This window comes from Saimiri boliviensis, chromosome 10 (assembly GCF_048565385.1).
Source record: "Saimiri boliviensis isolate mSaiBol1 chromosome 10, mSaiBol1.pri, whole genome shotgun sequence".
Lineage (NCBI taxonomy): Eukaryota > Metazoa > Chordata > Mammalia > Primates > Cebidae > Saimiri > Saimiri boliviensis.
Window position 1 is genome coordinate 43830663 of NC_133458.1, and position 23570 is coordinate 43854232.

Consider the following 23570-nt stretch of genomic DNA (forward strand, 5'->3'; position numbering starts at 1 on the left):
AAAAATTAACAAAATAAATGTCGGCATGGATGTGTTGAAAAGGGAACATTTTACACTGCTGGTGGGAAGGTAAACTAGTACAACCACTATGGAAAACAGTATGGAGCTTCCTTAAAAAACTAAAAGTAGAATTACCATTTAACCCAGCAATCCCACTATCAGTTATCCACTCAAAGGAAGTCATCATATGAAAAAGACATTTGCACATGCATGTTTATAGCAGCACAATTAATAATTGCAAAAATATGGAACCACCATACCTGCCTATCAACTGAGTGGATAAAGAAAATGTGGTATATACACACCATGGAATGTGGTATATACACACTCAACCATCAAAAAGAAATGAAATAATATATGTTGCAGCAACCTGGATGGAGCTGGAGGCCAAAATTCTAAGTGAAGTAGCTCAGGAATGGAAAACAAAATATTATATGTTCTCACATACAAGGGGGAGCTAAGCTATGGGAATGGAAAGGCTTAAGAAAGATATTGTGGGCTTTAGAGACTTGCAGGGAAGGATGGGAGTGGGGGTGAGAGATAAAAGACTACACATTGGGTACAGTGTACACTGCTCAGGTGAAAAGTGCACCAAAATCTCAGAAATCATCCCTAAAGAGCTTATCACTATAACCAAAAACCACCTGTTCTCCAAATGCTATTGAATTTTTTTTCAAAGAGAGATAAAATAAAAATGCATAGTTTAAAAATGTAGATAATATCCACATGGTTCAAAACTCCAAAATTAAAAAGAATACAGAGTATCCTTCCCACTCTTGCCTCCCAGGAACTCAATTTTCATCCTCCATAATCTACACATAAAAGTCTCCTCATTCATTTTTATGTCCCTGGTGTGTTCTTTTGTATGGATGTTGCATAATTTATTTAATCAGTGTCTTACTAAAGGACATTTAGATTATTTCCAATTCTTTGCCACTACAAAAATTCCAAAATAAATAACCTTGTATAAGCATAATTTCCTACATGTATGTACATAGCTGAATAATACATTCTTTAAAATGAAATTGATGCCTCAAAGGGCATAGATATTTATAATTTTGATAGTTATTGCCAAATTGCCCTCTGATGGCAATACAAAAATTTATATTCTCAAGAACACTATACGATAATGCCTGTTTTCCACATTCCTAAACAGTATATCATCCAATTTTTAGATCTTTGTAAATCTCATAGATGAAAAATGTTATCAGAGCACAGTTATTTCTCTTACTATGAATGAGTAGAGTATATTTTGATATATTTAAGAATGATTTGTATTTCTTTATATGAACTACTTAAATGTTCTTACCTTAGTTTCTTCATGTGTAGCTCAGTTTCCTCACTGGGTTGTTGTGAAGATAAAGTAATTCGTATGCACAGATATCAAGAACAGTACCTAAAACATAATAAGCACCATGAAAGTGATTACTCTTATTGCTATCATCATCATTTGTTCATATCCTTTATTCATTTTTCTACCGGGTTGTTGATCTGTATTCCTGCTTTTGTAGAAATTATTTAAGTGTAAGAAGGGTGACCACTCACCACACATGCCAGTTTGTCTGAGAAAGTCCTAATGTATGCCTATTATCTTAGCATAATAATTAATAATGCCCCTGTACAGTTTCAAATGGTAGTGATCTGAATGACATGGTCACCATATATATGTAAAGTAAAGGAGTTTGAGGTTACAGTGAGCTATGATTGCACTACTACACTCCAGCCTGGGCAACACAGCAAGGCCCTGTCTCTAAAAATGAATTCTAAAAAAAAATTAAATATATATAATATTTTAAAAAGAAATATCATGTATATTAAAATACTATGGCAGCAAATTTTGACCTGGCTTTTCATATAACATTTATTCTAATTATCTTACAAAAAATTGGGGGAGAGATAACCGTTAACTTTAGGAACTATATGGTGATTACTTCATACTTTGACATATAAAACCTTGTAATTTCAGAGCTAATATGGGAATATGTTCTACTTTTAGGAAAAGAAAAAAATTGGAAGTCAGTGACAAACTATTAAAATCTAATGAGAGACTGAAGTACATTTAATAAAAGAAGTCTAAATTTAGCTTCCTGCATTTAGAAAAATTTCACTTTTTCAGGTCCCTTAGAAACAATTAATATCTATACCATTTGTTAACATTTGTAATTTTTTAACTTTTCAAAACACTTTCCGTCCATAAGTTCTTTTTATTCACACAACTTTGTGAGGTCGGAATGGTAAGTTGTCATCATCTGACAGCTGAGAAAATCAGGGAACCTAGCAGATAGCAGATTACTTCAAGTCACAGAGAAAGCTAGTGAACACTGCTTCCTGGTCAACCTAATTCTCTTCCAGAATGTCTCAACACTAGCCACCTCTGTGCAGAAAAATAGAACTCACTTCAGCTAGTTCAAATAGTAAAGGTATTTATTAATAGAGGTTAGGTGGCCCCAGATCTCCAGAAGGACCAGAGAGGCAGACTTGGAGACTACGAAGCCAGACCCCCACCTAAGCTGACCCAGAAACTACTCTGGGAAAGATCCATTGCCCCTATTATTGGTTTATAGAGAAAATGTTAGACACTGGAAGGTAGAACCTCAGGCTTGGTGATCCTAAAAGAACCATACCTCCATTCTCCCTCAAGAGTCCAAAAGTTTCCCTATAGCTTCTACTTCATCGTTTTGCTCTCTTCCAAAAAGATACTTCATTCAGAGGCTATGATTAGCAGAGTCTAAGTCACTTCTCTGACCCTGCATTCAGAGTGTAAGAAATCTCCCAAATGTAAAAAATGATGTTTGAGGGAGAGATCCAAGATGGCTGATCACTAGCAGCTCAGGATTGTAGCTCCCAGTGAAAGCGCAAAGAAGGAGAGGATGCCACACCTTCACATGAATTCTTGTTGCTCACACACCAGGAGATTCCCAGCGGAGGAGCTCCACGGGTCGCCAGCGGGACTCTTGTGACCGGCGAGGCGGTTTTGCCGGCGCCTTGGAGCTTCGGTTCTTGGTGCAGAGTCAGAAAAGCACCATCAATCTTAATGCCGCTGATTTACTTGGCGCAGTGGGTTGCTCAAATTTCGGCGCTGAGAATCAGTAAGTTGGACGTCCACTCAGAAACCCAATTACAAAGATGGTAATTATAAAGACCACAGATGGATAAATCTACAACGAAGGGAAGAAAACAGCCAAAAAAGGCTGAGAATACCCAAGATCAGAATGCCTCTCCCTCAGCAGGGGATCACAGTTCCTCATCAGCAGCAAAACAAGGCTCGATGGAGAACAAGTGTGTTCCAATTATAGAAGCAGGCTTCAAAATGTGGATAATAAGAAACTTCTGTGGATTAAAAGAACTTGTTCTAACCCAATCCAAAGAAACTAAGAACTTTGAAAAAAGGTTTGACGAAATGTTAACAAGAATACACAATTTAGAGAGAAATATAAGCGAATTGATGCAGCTGAAAAACACAATACGAGAACTACGTGAAGTATGCACGAGTTTTAACAGCCGAATTGATCAAGCAGAAGAAAGGGTATCAGAGGTCGAAGACCAACTCAATGAAATAAAACAAGAAGACAAGATTAGGGAAAAAAGGATAAAAAGGAACGAATAAAGTCTCCAAGAAATATGGGACTATGTGAAAAGACCTAATCTACGCTTGATAGGTGTACCTTAATGTGACGAAGAGAATGAATCCAAGCTGGAAAATACGCTTCAGGATATTATTCAGGAAAATTTTCCCAACCTAGTAAGACAGGATAATATTCAACTCCAGGTAATACAGAGAACACCACAAAGATATTCCTCAAGAAGAGCAACTCCAAGGTACATAATCATCAGATTCACCAGGGTTGAAATGAAGGAGAAAATACTAAGGGCAGCCAGAGAGAAAGGTCAGGTTACCCACAAAAGGAAGCCTATCAGACTTACAGCAGATCTCTCAGCAGAAACCCTACAAACCAGAACAGAGTGGGGACCAATATTCAATATCCTTAAAGAAAAGAACTTTCAACCAAGAATTTCACATCCAGCCAAACTAAGCTCCGTAAGTGATGGAAAAATAAAGTTTTTTGTGAACAAGTAAGCACTCAGAGATTTCATCACCACCAGGTCTGCTTTACAAGAGCTTTTGAAAGAACCACTACACATAGAAAGGAACAAACAGTATCAGCCTTTCTAAAAAATACCAACAAGAGCATCAATATAATGAAGAATTTACATCAACTAATGGGCAAAATAGACAGCTAATACTAAATGGCAGTATTAAACTCACATATATCATTATTAATTCTAAATTTAAATTGACTAAATCCCCCAATCCAAAGTCAGACAGGCAATTTGGATAAAAAACTAAAACCCATCAGTATGCTGCATCCAGACCCATCTCACATTCAAGGATACACAAAGACTCAAAACAAGGGATGGAGAAAGATTTACCAACCAAACAGAGAGCTAAAATAAATAAATAAAAAGCAGAAGTTACAATTTTTGCCTCTGATAAAATAGTCGTTAAAGCAACAAAGATCAAAAGAAGCAAAGAAGGACATTATATGATGATAAAAGGATCAATGCAACAACAAGAAGAGCTAAAGATCCTAAATATATATGCACCCACTACAGGAATACCCAGACATACAAGACTAATAAAGAGACTTAGACTCCCACACAATAATAGTGGGAGACTTCAACATTAATATTAGACAGATCAATGAGACAGAAAATTAACAACTATATCCAGGACTTGAACTCAGATCTGGAACAAGTAAACATAATTAACATTTATAGAACTCTCCACTTTAAATACCCAAAATATACTCTCTTATCAGTACCACATCATATCAACTTAGAAGTTTAAACGAAATGTTGGTTGGCTCCTTGTTTGTTATTCTCTTCCCTCATTTTCTTTCATGTCTCCATTATTAAGGACAATTACAGGCATACCCATATTTAGGCTGCATTCTAGTCTGGGCAATAAAGCAATACCCCCATTCTCTCTCCCTCTTCCTCTTTCTCTTTCTTCCTCTTCTTTATTCTTTTTCTTATTATTCTTTTTTTCTTTCTCAAAGAAAAAAAAAAGAAAAAGAAAAAATGATGTTTGAAAGGACTAAGTAGCCTCAACATGGCAAGGTACATCTCATAAAGCTTTCTCAAAATCAATTTGAGTCATAGAATTACTGTGGTTTGGGGACTGAAAGGGATCTTTCCAACTGCCAGTATTTTATGAATTTTAGGCCATGATTAATTAGAGAACCGTAAAATCAATGTAGTCTGTCCTATAGTTTTAAAAAACTAAAAACAGAATTGAAATTGCCATCATGTACTGCATTAGTGAAGTACCGTTTTGTGAAACTTTTGTACTCATTATATATATAGGCATGGATTTATAGATGTATAGCATATGTCTAAGTGTCCTGTGCACCCAGGTAAAAAGTATTTTTTACTACAGTCATGGTAAAAAAAAAATAAATAAATTGAAAAACACTAAAATCCAACTTCTTCATTTTACATTTGACACAGGATAAATAAGGATCAGATAAAACAAGAACCTTGCTCTCTTGGTTAATGCAAAGCTGGAATTAGGACACAGAAAATCTTAGTCCTACATTTCATTGTAAGGACTTAATGTATCACTTAGAAGAATACTTTTTTATGTAAATCTATTCCACATTAGCCCTGTTATGATTATTAAATATATTTCTTTAATTAGTATATCACACAATAGTGTGATATATAATTAAACAATAGTATGTTTTATAATTGAATTTTGAGGCAGGCATTAATTAATGGTTGTCACTTGGTTAACACTCATCTATATATTAACTCTTGAAAGATAACAAATCTGTGTGTTATTTTGAAGACTTTTCATGTTCGCAGCTAAATTATATGCTGTGCGGAAGTCATTGAAATAGTAAATATGTAAATTTTTAAAGAAAATAATCCTATTTTTAATAAATAGAAGGATTTTTAAATTGCAGTCTGCCATATTGAATACAAATGTATCACTGAAAGTATTTGTTTTCTTGTTAGTTCTCCACTGTTTGTTTCTATCAAAACATTAAATATGAAATTTTCCAAAGAAAGTTTCTATGATTTGAAATGAAATATGAAAAACAAAAGGCTTAACAGTTTCTCTATAATGTGCCCAATTAATGATATACCTATTTTTAGAAATTCTGAATAGAACAAATCATTTAAACTTAACGAATATTTTTATATTCTTAAGAATTATGTAAATAGTAGGTAAATTTTATCAAAATAATATAGATTTTACGTTTCCAGTCCTCGTTTTAACTGAATTCCTAAAGATTCTATTTCTAAATAGTCATGAACCAAAGATTTGTTCAGCTTGGAATATAGCCGTATCCTCAGTAATAAAGTTGATCAAGTCTTTTTGCACAACTGATGTACACTGTTGTTTTAACATTTTTATGTTTTAGAAACAGAAGTTTAATATTAATACTTTTATTATGCAACATTAAAATCTAATTGTTTTTATGATAAAGGCCAAAGCAAAGGAGATTATACAAGTCACTAAAGAATAAAAGTAAATAATGCTTTAGAAAATTCAAAGAACCCCAATTTCTTTTATTATTATTCTTTTCTTGTTTGAGACAGGGTCTCAGTCTGTCACCCAGACGGGAATACAATGACACAATCATGATCCACTCTAGCCTTGACCTTCTGGGCTCAAGCGATACTCCCAACTCAGCCTCCTGAGTAGCTGGGACTACAGTTGTGTATCACAACCCCCTGCTAATTTTTGTATGTTATGTAGAGATGGGTTTTCACTACGTTGCCTAGGCTGGTCTCAAATTTCTGGGCTCAAGTGATCCTCCCACCTCAGCCTCCCAAAGTGCCTGGATTACAGGTGTGAACCACCACATTTGGCCAAGAACCCCAATTTCTATTATGCAGTCTTCTCTTTTCTACAGGAATACTCAAGAGGGGCAGAATGAAACGTACAACTCTTTTACAAAGTATACCTAGAACCTACTGGTTAACTCAGTGCCTCATATGGATTTTTAAATTTACTTTTCATCACCCATTAATTTTTTCAAACTCCCACTGAAAATAGAATATATTTTATTATTGCAATTTGTTGACTCTTTACATCCTTTGATGGAATTTGTGTAACTTATAAAGAATATAACTATAAACAAAGATGACAAAGTGTTTTTCTCCCCAAAGACAGTTTTTCTGTTCTGAGTGATTCTTAGACACGGGAAATGTATTGTGACCTATCAAATGTATAAGGAGTTAGGTGCAGAAGCTGGCCAGGTAAGGCAAAGAATGAGAATAAGAAATTTACTTATTAGGGGTTTAAAACAGTCATTAGAAAAGCCTCTTCTCCCCAGACTGTTTTGTCCTGCCCAGTGAAGAGTGTTTTATTCCAACATCCATCCTCTTTCCCTAACAGGTTTTTAAAATAATGAGAGAAATTTTTTAAAAAACAAGGTATTAACTGTAAATAGAAACCTGTCACACCACAAGGGTGGGGTGGGGAAAGAGTTGCTGATATTTTCCTGGGCATAGGATATACTCATTGAATATGGCACCAAGCCTACTTCCTTCACTGAATCCATTTAACCAGCAATTAGGACAATTGTTTCCCTTAAGTGGAAAATTCCACTACTATTTCTCAGCAACCTTAACAGATAGAAAACTTTGTGTAATAATACTAATTACACAGAAGGAAAGTAGTTATAAAATTTCTTTTGTGCTGTGGTGAATAGTCAGTTGAAAAAAAATTGCGTTTAGAAAACTCTGTTTCTCAGGACATGTCGGCCCATACCTCATTTGAATTCATGCATCTTTAAAATAAAATCTGGCTGTTCAATTGTCATTTCTTGAGTTGCTTCTCAAGAAAGTGAGAAGTCAAAAAGTAATTTTAAAAGATAGGAATCTTCAATCTGCTTGAAAAATGACAACTAGATAGTCTTAAATAAGTTCCTTTTATTTATTCCTATGTTAATATTTTAAGTTAAATATTATACCAATCCGAATAGCTAGTTACGAAACAGCTGGAAATTCCACATATTTACTAAAAATAGACATCTTTTTAAAAATCTCATTAATGACTGTAAATTGTAAGACCTACCTTTGGTAAGGATGCAATGAAATAAACATCTATATGTACTATTGGACATGGCATAAATTGCTACTATCTTTCAGAAAAGGCAACTTCACAATATACATCAACAGCCTAACATGTTTGACCCTTTGCTTCAGAAACTGAACGTTTAGTTTAGCTTGATGGAATGTATAATTAAAGAAATGGAACCAACATCTGCAATGAGGAAGTGGTCCACAATCCAACACAATTCTTTAGGGGCTCTCTCGGTCTATTGAATCTCTGACACTCCAGCAGCCACAGTACCACTTCAGGAGCTAACGTGGTCTACCTCTCTCCAGAGAGCAGTGTTCCACCTTTCTGGGACAGAGGTCAATAATCATGTTCCCCAAGGGAAGGAAAAGAAGTGGAGGAGGGTGAACAGGTCGCCAAACCCACTTAGGCACGCTCCGCATAGACTAACCCTCCAACTTAAAGGGCAGGAGATCACCTGAGCCGACCATAAAAGCTCAGAGTGCTGATGCAAATAAGATCAGGGCAGGCTGCCTTTTAACACTTTGGTCACTACAAAAGTTCTTGAGGGCATCTGCTTTGAGTTTTCTATCGTTCCTTATTGTCCTCCTGCATCTCCTGTTGCTTTTTTTGGCCCTCCCCTTTCCGCGTTTTCTATGTCCTTTGCTTAGCAGTAGTACTGTAGGCATTAACCCTGGTCGGCCTGAGAATTAAATCAGCTTTTGGTAGCCATACCTCTCCTTGAGCCTTAGAAAGCTTGTGTGCTTGAGTTCCCTGAAGTGTAACGTCATCTCAAAGAGCATGTAACTAAAGGTAAGAAGGTGCAACGAAGGTTCAAGCAGAGGACCCTGGCCGCGTCGCAACAGATTTTAAAGCGTAGAGGGTAAAAATGATGGAAGACATCAGAGGGCCGGGCTGTAAAAAATTCCAAACTAAGCAAACTAACACGCGCAGGCGCGTCGCTCACAGCTGGTCTCCCGAGGCCCGGCCACAGCGCCTGCGCACAGAATCCGGGGAAGATGGGGGAGACAGGAGCACCCAGGCCTAGAGCTCCCACCGCCTCAGCCTCCCACCCCCCGCAAGCTCCGCCTCCTCCAGCTGCTCGCCTTCCCAAACAACCGGGATCGCCGCCGGCACTTTTATCCCATTGGCCCTTAGCCTTTTCCGTTTCCGCCCAGCCCTCCAAAATCCACCAATCAAATTGCACTTTCAGGTGAGGGTCCACCTCCAAGGCTGTCGCTCTGGCTCCTCTGCCTCCGGCTGCTGCCTCCGCTGCTCCCTCCTCCTTCCCCACCTCCTCCGTCAGGGGAGCGTCTGCGGGGGCCTGAGGGGTGGCGGCGGCGGCGATATGGAGCCCGGGGCCGGCGGTCGAAGTACTGCTCGTGGGCAGAGGGCCGGGCACCCGAACACTCCGCCGCCCCGGGAGCAGGAACGGAAACTGGAGCAGGAGAAGCTCTCCGGTGTGGTGAAGAGCGTCCACCGGCGGCTCCGTAAGAAGTACCGAGAAGGTAAACAGCGCGCTGGGCGAGGGGGGAAGGGGAGGCTTCATCACCCCCAATCCCTTGTCACCTCTTCCCTCCTTCAAAGAGGCCACCATTAAAACCTAAAGGATCTGCACGTCCCCCCAGCCGCTGCCGCCCTCCTGGGCCTGGTCGGAGCCCCCTAGTCGGCATCCGACGCGCTCCGCCCCGCCCCCTTTTCTTTGCGGGCCCTTCGGGAGAGTTCTAGGCCTGTGAAGGAATTGAGTCCCCACCCCATCCAAGCCCCTGTTCCCAGCCGGGGTGCTGAGGTGGTTGTCACGACACACACACAGACACGCTCACAGAGGAAGGTGGGCGGGGGTCGCTCTTGGCGAGAAACGCCAAGGTAAAACCAGACAGGTAAAATCCGGTTATAAAAGACGAACAGAAGCCTGAGTTGTGTCTCACTCCTTTACGCTTGACCTGCGGGCTGTACCATTTGCTTCCTCGTCGGACCCGCTTCCTAGTACTTCATTCCTACAACCATGCCGAGCCTTCCTCGCGTAGGCTCCCAGGGCTGCGAAGTCAGCAGGCCTTTTAGCTGACTGGACTTCACATTCTTAAAAGGGGACACGGGCTACACCCGTGGCCCGCACCCCCAGTTTTTAAATATTGGTCTTACTGTTTACTTAGGCAGGTGAGGAAGAGATCTGGGCACGTTCTGAAAATACCGTTTAGATTTGAAGCCTCCTAAAGACACAGGCGAATGAAGCCCACCCTCGGCTTCCGTGGAAGGGGTTCCGGTTCTGTGCCTGAGGAGTGTTTACGGTTGGAGTCTACAGTTATCCTTGGTATCCTTGAATATAGGCTTTTCTACACAGCTATTTTATAAGATCTTGACAGTGAAAATTCTGTTTTCATAGGCTTGCAAGAGAGACTTCTCCTAAGTATCAAAATGAGGATAGCTTTCCACTGGTTCTCGTTTTAGCTTAATTGCAAACTGAAAAGTCAGCAGCCTTCTGGTGTTAGTCTTATACTTAGTTAATTTAGGATTAGAAGGAAAATTACGGCAGTAAACGAACAGAGACTTGTAAGATCATGTTACTGTTGATTTATACACGGGTTTCAACTATCTCAAAAGTCAAAACTAAGTATCCTTTGTTCTTTTGAATGTAGTTGATATGTTTCTTTTTTCAAACTTTAAAGATTTCTTTCCTTAGCAAATCAAGCCTAGCTTTTAATAGAGGCTGCTTAAATAGTCATCCCCAAATGCAACTTGTAGTTATTTAACACATACAAGTAGAGTCTTACCAGTCTACTTAAGATGTTGAAATATGTTTTTTGAAAGAATGCTACCCAGACCCACAATTTAGTCAATAAAATGAGTAGTTACCATAGCAACAACTGCATCATTCTTGATATTCAAAGAATGCTCTTAGGTAATGGCATTCACTGTAGATTTTATGTTATTTGGAGAAATTAGGAAATAAATGGACACACGTTCCTGCAATTTATCTTGCTATTTTGTACAAATTTAACTAAGGGTATCTTTTTAAAGAGAAAAATGACTAACATGGGATTTCATTTCTATTTTTACCTTTTAATAATTTCATTATTCATTTCATTATTCATTTTTTCATAAGTAGATTCCACTCAAATTAACACACTAATGTATCATCTCTTCAAGTGCTGTTTATATGTGCTTAGTTCTCACATGTTTAAACATGTTTTAAGCCTGAGTATTAACCACAGGAACCCGTGTTTATCATGAGAATTGGTAGTTGGAAGTTACCAGAGCTAGAATAGATACATGGAGTTCATAAGTAAATTGTCTAGTATGCTTCTGGGGAGGAAAAGGCCTGGCAGTCTAAACATTTAAATGAGACTGTTCTTTAGGCATTTTAATGCCCTGAATTTCACTAGTGGTCTAGACTTCTCCAGGCTTTGCTTGAATAATACACAAAGCCCTATCAATGTGAATTGGCAGAATAAGTGATCCTAATGAGCATGGTCTTTCTACCTTTATTTCTTGACATATAGGCTAAATATTAGTGGTTAAAAAAAAAGCCATCTGTGAAAAAATCTGCACATAATAATACCAAGGAAATAATTTTTAGTGTTTTACTTTGAGGACTTAGTATTGTGCTGATGGTCCCCAGTCTGTGAACATATTTTACAAGTTCATTTGCAAGTCAGCTATTGTAGTAATCTAAAGAGTGCTTAAGTGCTAGATCACCTGCAAAGGCCTATTTAATCAGTAACAAACCTGAACTATAGCACCAATAACTATGGAAACTGTACTCCTTTTATAACGATTTTTCTACCAGCAAACACAGTGAAAATGCCAGCTTAGGATCTTGGAGTTTTAGACTAGAAAGAACTTTTCGCATTTAGCAATGATTCCCAAACATGGCTGATCAGCAGATTCAACTGGGTGCCTTTTAGAAAATTCCTGTGTTCTACCTCAGATCTATAGTTTCAGATCCCTATTAGGAACTGGAAATTTTCAGCCAGATTTTATAGTGGTGATCTAATAGCTTCTTCATTTTACAGGTCAGTGAGCTGATTCCCAAAAAGATTAAAATAACCTTCGAGACACTTTTGTATTTCATTATTAATACTATACATATTTTATGGGAATAATATAGATTTCCTCCCCAACCTCCAAACCTGATATTAGTGACTCCAGATGTTAGAATAGGAGGGAAAATGGGAAGCAGGAAGTGGCCCTAGAACTTTCATTAGGAGAAAGGATATAAATTGATGGGTATAGATCCATAGGATAGGTATGATTTGCTGAGCTGGAGCTAATGCTAGGTGAAGATTTTTTTGGGGAGAGATGGCAGGGAAGGAAATAAGTTAGAGTGGAATAGGAAGGAGGCAAAACAGCCATTGAATATTAAGGACAGGAGTGAGGACTAGATAATGACTGTGAGATTGGAGAACAGACCCTTCTCTTCCCTTATCTCTAGTAGTGGAATTGAAAATAAAACAGGAAAAAGAGTGAAAATAAGTTTTTTGTTTGTTTTTGCTGTGATAAGAATTTTTTTTTTTTTTAACTGTTCTCCATCCATTTGCCCAACTGATGCTAGTTGATGGTAATGAGTAGGCTTGAGGTGGGGAAGGTGGACAGGGTTGTAAAGAGTAGCAGGTAGATTTAATGCACTCTTCCTTTACTGCATTTTCCCTCCCCACTTTACAGCCTGTCCTGTGGCACCACTTAGCAGATTCTGTACCAGTTCGTCTAAGGATAAAGTGAGAACTGGAGATAAAGGTGTATTCCAGGCAGCACCGTATCTGTAGCAGTTACTAAAAAGAAATGCTTAGCAGTGGTGATGAAAAGGGGTATTTCTGGTGTCTGCCATTAACAGTTAAGGGGCAGTCTTTTAAAGTGAGGTTATGTAAATGGAAATATGCTTGCACATATAGGTGTTTTCTGTCTTTGCTGTACATAATTTTTAAGATTTGACCTCCATGGAAACTAAAAATATTTTAAGTGTTTAAGAGTTACAGATTGCTTTTTTAATTGGAAAAAAACCAGCTAGTTTTGCTTTTCAAACAAGAACTTCATTATTTAATCAGATGAGCCTGACAAGTATGTATCAAATCAAGAAGTGAAGTAGAGCCATGTATGTTTTTGGTTTTCTTTATATGATACACATTAACCCATTCCTATAAAGATTGCTTTTATGCTGGCATTTCTCTTTCTAAACTAAAAGCATTCATGTAAAAATTCATGAAAGAAAATGTAAAAGACTGCAGTTGGCAGGAATAAAAGTACACTTTTCCTTACATTTAGTTTTGATTTTTTAATCTATCTTGTGAATATCTTTGGGACATTTTATCAACTTATTCAATCCCTGAATTTACTTATTTTACATACCAAAGAAATTTAAAAGTTTATCACATAAAGACCTGCAGCTTATAAATCAATCACAACAAAATAAATATATGTATTAAAAGAGATATTCTTAAGGTAGTGGAATTAGGTGGTGATCTTAACAGGTGAATTAGAATAGCAGTGTAGGATAAGCTGAAAAATATATTTGTGACTATTCTCCAGCAAACATTTGAAATGAAAATTATGGGGGAAGGAGAAGAACCTTTGAATTACAATCATTTTAAACCAAAAAGTCTAAAAATAAAGAGAATGCATGTAATGCTTGTGTTTTTCCAGGAGTAAAGTTTTAAAGTTGTTTTAAAAATTAGAATGAGACTCCTTTTAATTGAACTTTTCTTATTTTTTTCCCAGTGGACTTTAAACACAACTGCTTTAAAAATTTTACCAACTCCAAGACCCTAAGAAACTTTTAACAGATTCTTTTTCTTTTGTCAAGTGAGGTTTTGCTCTGTTTTCTTTTTATGTTCTTTTTATTATTCTGATAGAGAATCAGAAAGCTTTTTCTGAGAGAATATTTGCCTGATCAGTGAAATAAATAAGGTGAAGATTGTCCACAGAAGGTCCTGTTAAATTTGCACTAGGAGAGTTTGAATTGCCATTCCTGATAGAAGAAAAAACAATGAAAAGAGTTCAGTAATCAGTAATACTAAAAGATAAACAGACCATTTATAGAGTCAGTTCAACAAAGGGCATGTAGGTATACAATGTACATTAGTATTTAGCTGTTTGATTTTGTTATGCCTTGTCACAAAGACTAATAATCTTTTTAGGGATTTTTTAATAGTTGAAAAGATGTACTAGAACCCAAAAGCATTGGTGCAGATTCCTTGATTGTTTAATGGAAAATAAACCCACAAACGTAGCAGTTCTTGGCCTTGGTTTCACATCAGTATCATCTTTGGAACTTTGTGGAACACAGACCTCTGTATATGTAAAAACTTCCAGAGTACATAGTGGACAAAGAGGTTAAGGAGCAGTTACTGCAGTAGGAGGAATCTAGGTGAAAGAAGGCTTTTATACTAACCTGATCTAAAGTTAATAATGGTATAAACAACAGTAGTAATGATGAAAATAGAAGACAGAGACTTTGAAAATCAGAATACGCAGTTTTAGTGAAAGTAAAGAAGAGTCCAAAATGATGCCAATATTTCTTTCCTGGGGAAATGTATGTAGCTATTAGCATAACTTTGGAAATAGTAGGGGTTGGGGGCAAGAGAAACAGGGTAGTCAGGCAGATTGGTTTATCATAGGGATAGTAGTATTGATAGTTAGTAATGTATCCTTTGGAAATTTAGGATTTGGAAGCCCTCTGTGGAGGTTGAAGCTTTGAGGCAAGTAAACTGCACAGTGGAGTAATGATAATCTAGAACTGAGGACAGGTCCTTGGAAGACTCAAGTAGTTAGGGTTTGGAAGAAGAAAGTGGTACTACGCAAACAAATCAGTATTTTCAGTTGGATTTGGTGCAGTTGTTTTCTTTAGTAAGTATATATTATGTTTGCAGCTTTAAAGCATCTAATGTTCTTAAAATGTTAATGGGCTCCAGAATCTACTGGTGAACTTTTAAAAATGCTGATTCTTAGGTCCCCAGAAAGCAGTTTGGTGGATCTGAGATTGGGGCCCAGGAATCTGCATATTTAATATTCCTTATGTGATTCTGATGTAGGTGATCATTAGAACACTTTTTGAGAAAACATTGAACTAAGATTTTTCTGTTGCAAAGAAAAGCAGGGAACTTTACTAAAGGAGTTCTAATTGTTTCTCACATTCATTCTTATGTGCCTATGAAATACTTATTTCTGTAATGAAAATACAGTATACAGAGTGTAACATCAGTTGAGATAACTGAATGAGTTAATGATTTTTCAATAAGAGATATTCTCGCTACACCACTGTGTAAAGAGCTACTTGTTTTTAAGGCACACTATAAGAAATTGTCTTTAAATTTCTTCATTGATAGTTTTGACACATTTTCATATTAGTTTTCCATGTTTTAGTTGCCATTTCTGCACTGTCTAAATAAGTCAGGCACATTTGTCATATAGTTCCTCTTATAATCATCACTTCTTGCAGTATTTTTGTTAATTTATTAGAGCAATCTCATATGTTGTTCACATTTGACGATTAAGTTGAGACTTTCCCTCGTTATGATAACTACTTTGGGAACTTCTGTTTTTATTAGTCTTTTCTTATTAGCAAAAGCAACAGGATCCCTACCTTCTTCAAGTAACATAAATAATAGAGGTGTTAACTGTAGCTATTCCTTTTTTATGTCTTCAGGGTAGCCTTAAGGATTGGATGGCTCCTGGGCATGATCTCTTCCCTTTTTCCTTCTGTAAAATTTTCTAAAATGTTCCTCTTTAAATTAGAAGTAATTATATACAGGAATCTTAGCAGCATAATGTTTTTTAACAACTTTAAATCTAGATTATTAAGGATTATGGCTTAGAGTCTGATCTTCATTCAGGCCTCTTTTGAAATGACCTCTTCGTGGTTGATCTTTTAGGCCAACTTATTATGATGTAAACTCTTGAAACAAAGATCTGGGTTTTTATTAATCATCACTACCCCATCCCCACAAACACAGTTGTGTACAGCACCTAGCACAGTATCCTACATAAGTAAGTGCCCCTACATAAGTGCCCCTCTTACCTTGTGCTTCCATAGCGCAACTGTGTCTACCTTTATGGTATTCATAAGTTACCAGTTCATTTGTCTGTTTTTCCCACTAAACTTAGCTCCTTGAGTAAAACTCTGCCTTTTATCTTTGTAGCCTTAGTACACAGCACCAGGCCTTGTAGATTTAAGGCACACACACAAAAGAAGCTAATACAAATATATCCAGATAGTTGATTTTAATTTTTTTTTATATTCGTAACTTTAAAACTTTAACTTTTGGATACCCATCTTTCCTACAAAAAATTTATGCTCATGTCTTCTTAAATTGAGCATATTAGATTAATTTTACCCTTTTTTAAATAATCCAAGTTATTCTGAATATCATTCTATTTTTCTATAAATATAATGGTAAATATATCCTTACACCCATTACTTTAGCTTTGTTCTCATAAGGGTGTTTTAGTGGGTATAATGTGTATCTCTCTCTATGTTGGTAATATGGTAATAGTTTTGTGTATTTGTTTATATTTACAGATAAAAATTTTGCAACCCCAATATCAGTCTCTTAAATTTGAAGTGAAATTTATGCTGGTTATAAAATCTAACATCTGAGAACCACTGAACTGTACTGATATATTGTGCTCTAAGTGTAGATATACTAATACCCGTTGCTGTAGTTATTTTAGAATAGATGGTTAATCCTCATGCATTTAGAGCAGCATCTGAGTACCTATTTCCATTTATATAGAAATTAGGATAAGATTTTTTAATTGAACTTAAGAAAATTAAGTTCCACAAGGCTGTTCATAAATCCTTGTGTTAGAAAGTTGAAAGTTAAACTAAGCAAGTGCTCTGTGTGGTCATAGACCCATCTGTGGAGTTCACTTTTACAAGGGAATAACATGTTGTTGACATTGGTTCTGATTTTTCTTGAATTCTTTCCATCTCCCTTACAGGATGTGTTCAGAGACTTGCATTTTGGGTTGAGTAGTTTTATCATTGATATGTTATAGTAAAAGGCTGTTCCAAGAATATAAGATACACCATGAGCCAATGTTAGTAGATACTAAGTTTAATCCTGCATTGTTTTCTTTTCTTTTCTTTTCTTTTTTTAACTAAATTAGACTCTTAAGGTTGTTCGAAGCCCCCTGCTCTTAAATTATTTGGCCAGGCAATTAAGTTCACAACCTTGCCATAGACCATTGGTTTTGAGCCCTCGCTACACGTTGGATTCATCAGGGGAGTGTTAAAATAAATGACCAGTTGCTACTCCAGACCAATTAAATGAAACTTCTGGGTGATTCCAGTGTGCACCCAGAATTAGCAGCCAGAGTTGAGAACCACTGCCAGAAATTTAACAAATAATGCAGTTGCAGAGACTAAATAACTGCATTTGACTGACAAAAGACCATTTGTTTGTGGTTAGTAGAGTCTATGTACTTTCCTCTATTGCAAAGCTTTGCTCATATCTATAAAAGTTCATGAATTAAGAACTTATGAAGAGAAGCAGAGTTTGTGGTTAGGAGCATGACTTTAGCTTTTGACTACCAGGTTTGTTGTGTAACCTTGGAAGTTACTTAATCACTTTACTTCCGTTTCCTCATCTGTAAAATAAAATATCTACCTCGATGGATTGATATTATAATTAAATGAGTTAATATTTGAAAAATATTTAAAACAACATTTGGCACATAGAAAACACACTAAGCTTGTAAAATACAGAAATTTTAAAATAACAGCTCTTCTATCTGTAGCTATACTGTTTCGATGCATTTAGGGACTATGACATTAAAGATTGGATGGCTCCTGGAATTTGTAACCTAGACTGTTCTGTAGTCTTCTTAGTATTAATGACTTTTCTTTTCTTTTTCTCTTTTTTTTTTTTTTTGCCCTCTTTTGCTGTTTATGTTTCTAAGTTTTTATATGAGAAGTCTAGCCTTTTTAGCACGTCATAATATGGGTGGTATTTTCCTCCCACATTAGAGAAATGACTATTTATAACATGTTGGCTATAAGATGCAGGTTTTCAAACTTTTTGTTTTCTGGTTACTTTTTTGGTTCTTCGTCACCACAAACATCTTGGATATTTTTTTAATCCCACTTTTAGTTGTGTCACTGTATCAGGTGCTCAACAGCTGAGAAGACTGGTCTGTGTATGGTTTAACTATGTGAGACAATCTGAATTCTGAATATTTTGTTTTAATGCCTTGAAATGTTAGCTGGGCTTGTTTCCACTTCGTCATGAGTTTCTTTACTTACATCGTGTTAGAAAAAATGACTGTGAAAGGTACTTTGAACTAGAATTTGGTAATCTGGTCATCTACAGATAAGGCATCTTAAGTCCAGTACTTGGCAATATGCCTAAGTCAGAAACAAATAAATTGTTCTGAATTTCTTAAGGCCCATATTTGGCAATATGCCTGAATCAGAATCAAATAAATTGCTCTGAATTATAAAAGACTTTTGATACTCCTGTTTGCTTTTTTTGTTTTGCTATTTCAGAGAATTTGATGGCCCTCAAATGTAATGAAATATAATTTTAATTATGTAACATATGCCACGCTTGTGGCACATTATTTTTAAAATTCAATTTATTGGGGTATGATTCATGTACAGTAAATTGTGTCTATTGAATGTATATAATTCCATGAGTTTTGACAGTGGATGCACCTCTGTAAAACCATTACCACAATAAGATACAGAACATTTCCATTACTGCCAAAATTTCTCAGGCTTCTTTGCAGTCTCTCTTTATACTCACAGTCCCACATATCTTTTCGCTATGGATTCATCTCCATTTATTTTCATTTCTTAGCTATCGTGAGTAATACTACAGTAAGTGCAGGATTGCAGATATCTCTTTAACATACTGATTTTGTTTCCTTTGGATAAATACCCAGGAGTGGGATTACTGAATTATATAGTAGTTTTATTTTTAATTTTTTTTAGGAACTTCCATAATGTTTTGGCTGTACTAATTTACATACCCAACACAAGTATACAGGATTCGCTTTACTCCACATCCTCACCAACCATTGTTATCTCTGGACTTTTTGATAATAGCCATCCTAACGGTTGGGAGGTAGTATCTCATTGTGCTTTTAATTTGCATTTCCCTGGTTAGTTATGTTGGACACCCTTTTATATATATCCATTGGCCATTTTTTATATTGTCTTTGGAAAAGTATCTATTCAGTCATTGCCCATTTTTAATTCAGATTTTTTTTTTTTTTGCTATTCAGTTATATGAGTTTTATATATATAACTTTTGGAGATATATATATATATATATATATATATATATATATATATATAATGTGTGTGTGTGTGTGTGTGTAGATATATAAAAACACCTAATCTTTTGGATATTAACCCCGTATCAGATATATGGTTTGAAAATATATTCTTATCTTAAAATGACATCAGATTTGTACTTGCTAATTTTCTTATTTTCTGTGCTTTGTATGTTTTAAAAATGAGAATTATGATAGACTTACTGATAAAAATAATACTATTTTGAATGTGCCTCTAAACATCACATGGTCCTGGCATGTAAAAATGTGTTCACTTTGTCACCACCTATTCATTTTTTTCACGTATAAGTAATTCTTTATCTGTTTGGTGGTGTTACCATTCATTTCTCCTTGAGCTAATAAATTTTTCAAAAAGATCTGTGTACTGCTATTAAATAACTTAATGGATATGACTGGACTGTCAGCTGAAAGTTTTTCTTTTGACAGTAACACAAAATGAAGAAGCCTTTTTAAATAATCGTAAAACAATGGCCTCTGGAAAATGACATTGAATTTATTACTTTTCTGAACCTTGGAACTCTTGAAAAATTTAAATTCAGCTTTTGAGTCACTACTGCTTGCTGACAGCCATCAAATGTAGCTTGAATTTTATCTTAGCAAGTACTTTGATTTGTTTATAATTTTGGTGTTTTCTTTATTGTTTGAACATGATGAAAATTTAATGGGAAAATCACACCTAGTTTTAATAGACAGTATGTATGTATAAATGAGTGACAGAGTGCCGTAAGGATGGCAGATGGGGGAGGTGTAAGATGATCAAGTGGGAGGCAGATAAACCCTCTTGAAGAAAATAAGAATTCAGTTATACGGTGAAGGAAAAAAAACAATGCTATCCCAGATGGCGGAGAGAGGTTAATTCATAAAGGAAAAATAGTATCAACCCTAAAGAAATAGTTGAAGGATTCTTTTGAGTTTGGAACTGTTTTAGAGCTGCACTTCTGGATGTTACATGGAGCAAAAATACTTTTTTTGTGTATTTGTGTGTGAGACAGAGTCTTGCTCTGTAGCCCTGGCTGGACTGTAGTGGTGTGATCTCCGGCCACTGCAACCTCTGCTTCCCGAGTCCCAGTTCAAGCAATTCTCCTGCCACAGCCTCCCAGGTAGCTGGGATTACAGGTGCACACCACCACGCCTGGCTAATTTTTTTTTTAGTTTTTAGTAGAGATGGGGTTTCACCATGTTGGCCAGGCTGGTCTTGAGCTCCTGACCCTGTGATCCGCTTGCACTGACCTCCCAAAATGCTGGGATTACAGGCATGAGCCACCCACCTGGCCCGCAGAAACACTTTTAAACTCATTTTTCCTTGTACTTGTTTGTTACAAAGTACAAGGAATAATATCTTAATCACAAAGTTATTAAAAATGGAACTCTTTTTAAATTAATGAATGTGCTATTCTTTCCTAGTTGTCATTGTCTTTTTATTAGTGGCTTTTAATGTTAGTTGTGACATATAATGTTTTTGAAGGTAAGTTTAGTCAATGCAGTAATTATGGTATAACCTTAATATAAGATCAAGATTCAGAATAATTTCGTTCACTGATTTTCACATTGAACTTGGTTTGACAACTTTAAGTTGGCATCACTCATGTTTAAAATTATGAATTTTTTTTAAAATGGGTGTTTAAAAAAATTTAAATGTTATGAGAATATAGTAAATAGAAGTCATGTTAATGTGAACTTTGTTCTAGAATTTTGTGAGACAATCATGAGCATCTTTTAGACTAGGCAGAGCTTTATGTTGATTTTTAAATTATATATTTGAAGAAATGATTACTGATTTTCTCTTTATTATTTATTCTTTTATCCTAAAATGTTTATTAACTATAATAGTAATTTCAAGCCAGGCTATAGAGTATATATTTTTAAACTGTGCTTTCTAAAAATAGTTTTTGAATTCTCTGTAGTTGGTCAAAGTGAAATGTGCATACCCATTTGTTCTTCACACCTCCTTTCCCCCTTGAACCTATCTCTGTCTCTTTCTCTCACTTTTAAGACACATGTATTTTTTTCTAGAATCTTTATGAAATGGGTAAGAAAATGAGTTCTTAATCACAACAATTTTGAGCCATTTACAGATCTCATTATATTAAAATAAATCATAAAGCTAATTATTAATTCATTGAGCCTTCTGATTGAACTCGAAGACCTAAATGTGTCTTAGCGTGTATTGACTAGACCTTTTATGCAAACTTCAGGAAGTTCTAGCTCCTGATTTACATTTCAATAATGAAAAAATAATTGTCCTTTTAAATAATGTATCTTTAAATTATTAGTTGACCTGATAACTAAGTGATAACAAATACTTAAAATTGAGTTTAAGTATATTCTTTGTATATGCAGTTCTACTGAGTTGGAAGAGGAGTTTTAAATATGTATACTAGGCACTGGTGGATCTTAACATTTTTTGGATTTTAGAATCTGAATGATAGATTACTTTGAAAAACTTTGCTTAAAATTTAAAAATCATTATTTTAAATACTATAAAAACAAATGGATTATTATGAAAATAGTTAATTTTTCTCCTTCTGTTTTAATAATTTCATTTATTTTTAAAAATACCTTAAGCTTTCAGAGGTATTTTGGGAAGTGGAATTTTCTCATAACTGAAGGCTAGCTATGCTTTTTGTTCAATATTGTAACCACCAGACTTTTAACAAAATGTTAAAGTCTTTAACAAAAGTAACATAGTCACGAGTTTGAAACATTTTTATTTTATAAATACATGAATTAAAAGTTTTGGATCCAGGATGCCTTACATAGGATATAAGGAACCTGTCAGGTGCGTATCTTTTATAGCATTTACCACATTCTCTTTACATGTCTCCTCCCCGTCTTTTTTTTTTTATTCCAGTACCTGCTCATTAACTTTAATTATTTTCTATAGTGTTTAATATAGAGTATTTTTTAAAGAAAATCTGTTGAAAGAAGGAAAAGTTTACACAATTGCATCATCTACTGTCAGTTATGTATTTAAATGTAGTGCAATTTATGAATCACATATCAATGTCAACATATTTTGTGAGAGTTTGCAGACTCTTTAATGTTAATGAAAACATTAAATTGAAGTTTTCTGTGGTTAATCTGAGTTGTATTAGCTTACAAAGTTTGAATTCTTCCTTAGAACTTCAATGAAACAGATAGCCTTCAGCCTCCCAAGTAGTTGGGATTATAGACATGTGCCACCATGGCTGGCTAATTTTGTATTTTTTGTAGAAGTGGGGTTTTAGCATGTTGGTCAGGCTGGTCTCAAACTCCTGACCTCAGGTGATATGCCCACTTTGGCCTCCCAAAGTGCTGAGCTTACAGGCATGAGCCACTGCACCTGGCCAAGTTGTGCTCTCTATAGAATCTAAGAAGTCTTGTAGAAAGGAAAGGAAAATATGTTTGTGTTAAGCATAGCTTTTCCCAGATATGTTTTATCATAGTACTTTTGTTTGAGTGACTCCTATTAACAGCACATGTAATATATTTATGTATTTATTTATAATGTATATATTCTATAGGATAGTGAAACAAGTTCGAAAAAAGGCCTTCTAGACTTGACGAACCTTCTTTAAAATCATACAATACCTTAATGAATGATTTAGTCTCAAATCCGATGGATAAAGTCAGAAATAGTGTTATGAACCATTATGGGTTTATGAAAGTATCATTAATTAAAATAATTGTTTCAAAGACTTCACTTTCTGAAGTTCTGTTCAGAGACTTGATAAATAATTACATCTAAAAGATGTTGCTAAAACTGAGGAAAGCAGTAGTGCATTTAAATTAACATTCCAACACAGCAGGCAAGCCCTCAAACTGGATCTCTTAAACTAACTTCGATATGTGGTATTCTCACAGGAGCATTTGCTAATACCTTCTACTTGAACAATGAATCTGCCTCAGACTTTACCCTTCTTTCGTTTTTGCTTGGACTTGTGTCTTATCAATAGTTATTTTATCACATAAGGTCATTTTTAAGTGAAACTGCTGAAAAAAAAAACAGGAGTTTAGGTCACTGCTAAAAAAACATTGGTTATTATAGTAAAATAAATCATAAGGCTCAGTATTCACTGAGAGTTCTGATTGAACTTGAATACCTAAGCATTTCTAAAAGTGAGGAATTTTTGAGAATTTAGAAAACTTTTGCCTGCTTTTTTAAGTTAACAGTTATTGCCAGTCTGATATATAACAAATCGAGAGCCCAGTCACTACCGAA

General features: G+C 35.6%; 1 protein-coding gene and 1 long non-coding RNA gene across 2 annotated transcripts in view; one reads left to right on the forward strand and one right to left on the reverse strand.

The window, feature by feature from the left end:
* LOC141580057 (uncharacterized) overlaps positions 1–9097 on the reverse strand; it is a 117856-nt gene extending 108759 nt beyond the window's left edge. The window contains exons 1-2 of the long non-coding RNA XR_012512052.1: positions 8813–9097; positions 1310–1396 (exon numbers count right to left, since the gene is read on the reverse strand). This is a non-coding gene — a long non-coding RNA (uncharacterized LOC141580057). The remainder of the gene's footprint in view (positions 1–1309; positions 1397–8812) is intronic.
* Positions 9098–9311: 214 nt separating this feature from the next.
* The window catches only part of SAMTOR (S-adenosylmethionine sensor upstream of mTORC1), a 91338-nt gene continuing 77079 nt past the window's right edge, over positions 9312–23570 (forward strand). Inside the window, exon 1 of the mRNA XM_003921072.4 lies at positions 9312–9585. Coding sequence (XP_003921121.1) covers positions 9426–9585 — 160 coding nt within the window. The 5' untranslated portion in view covers positions 9312–9425. The remainder of the gene's footprint in view (positions 9586–23570) is intronic.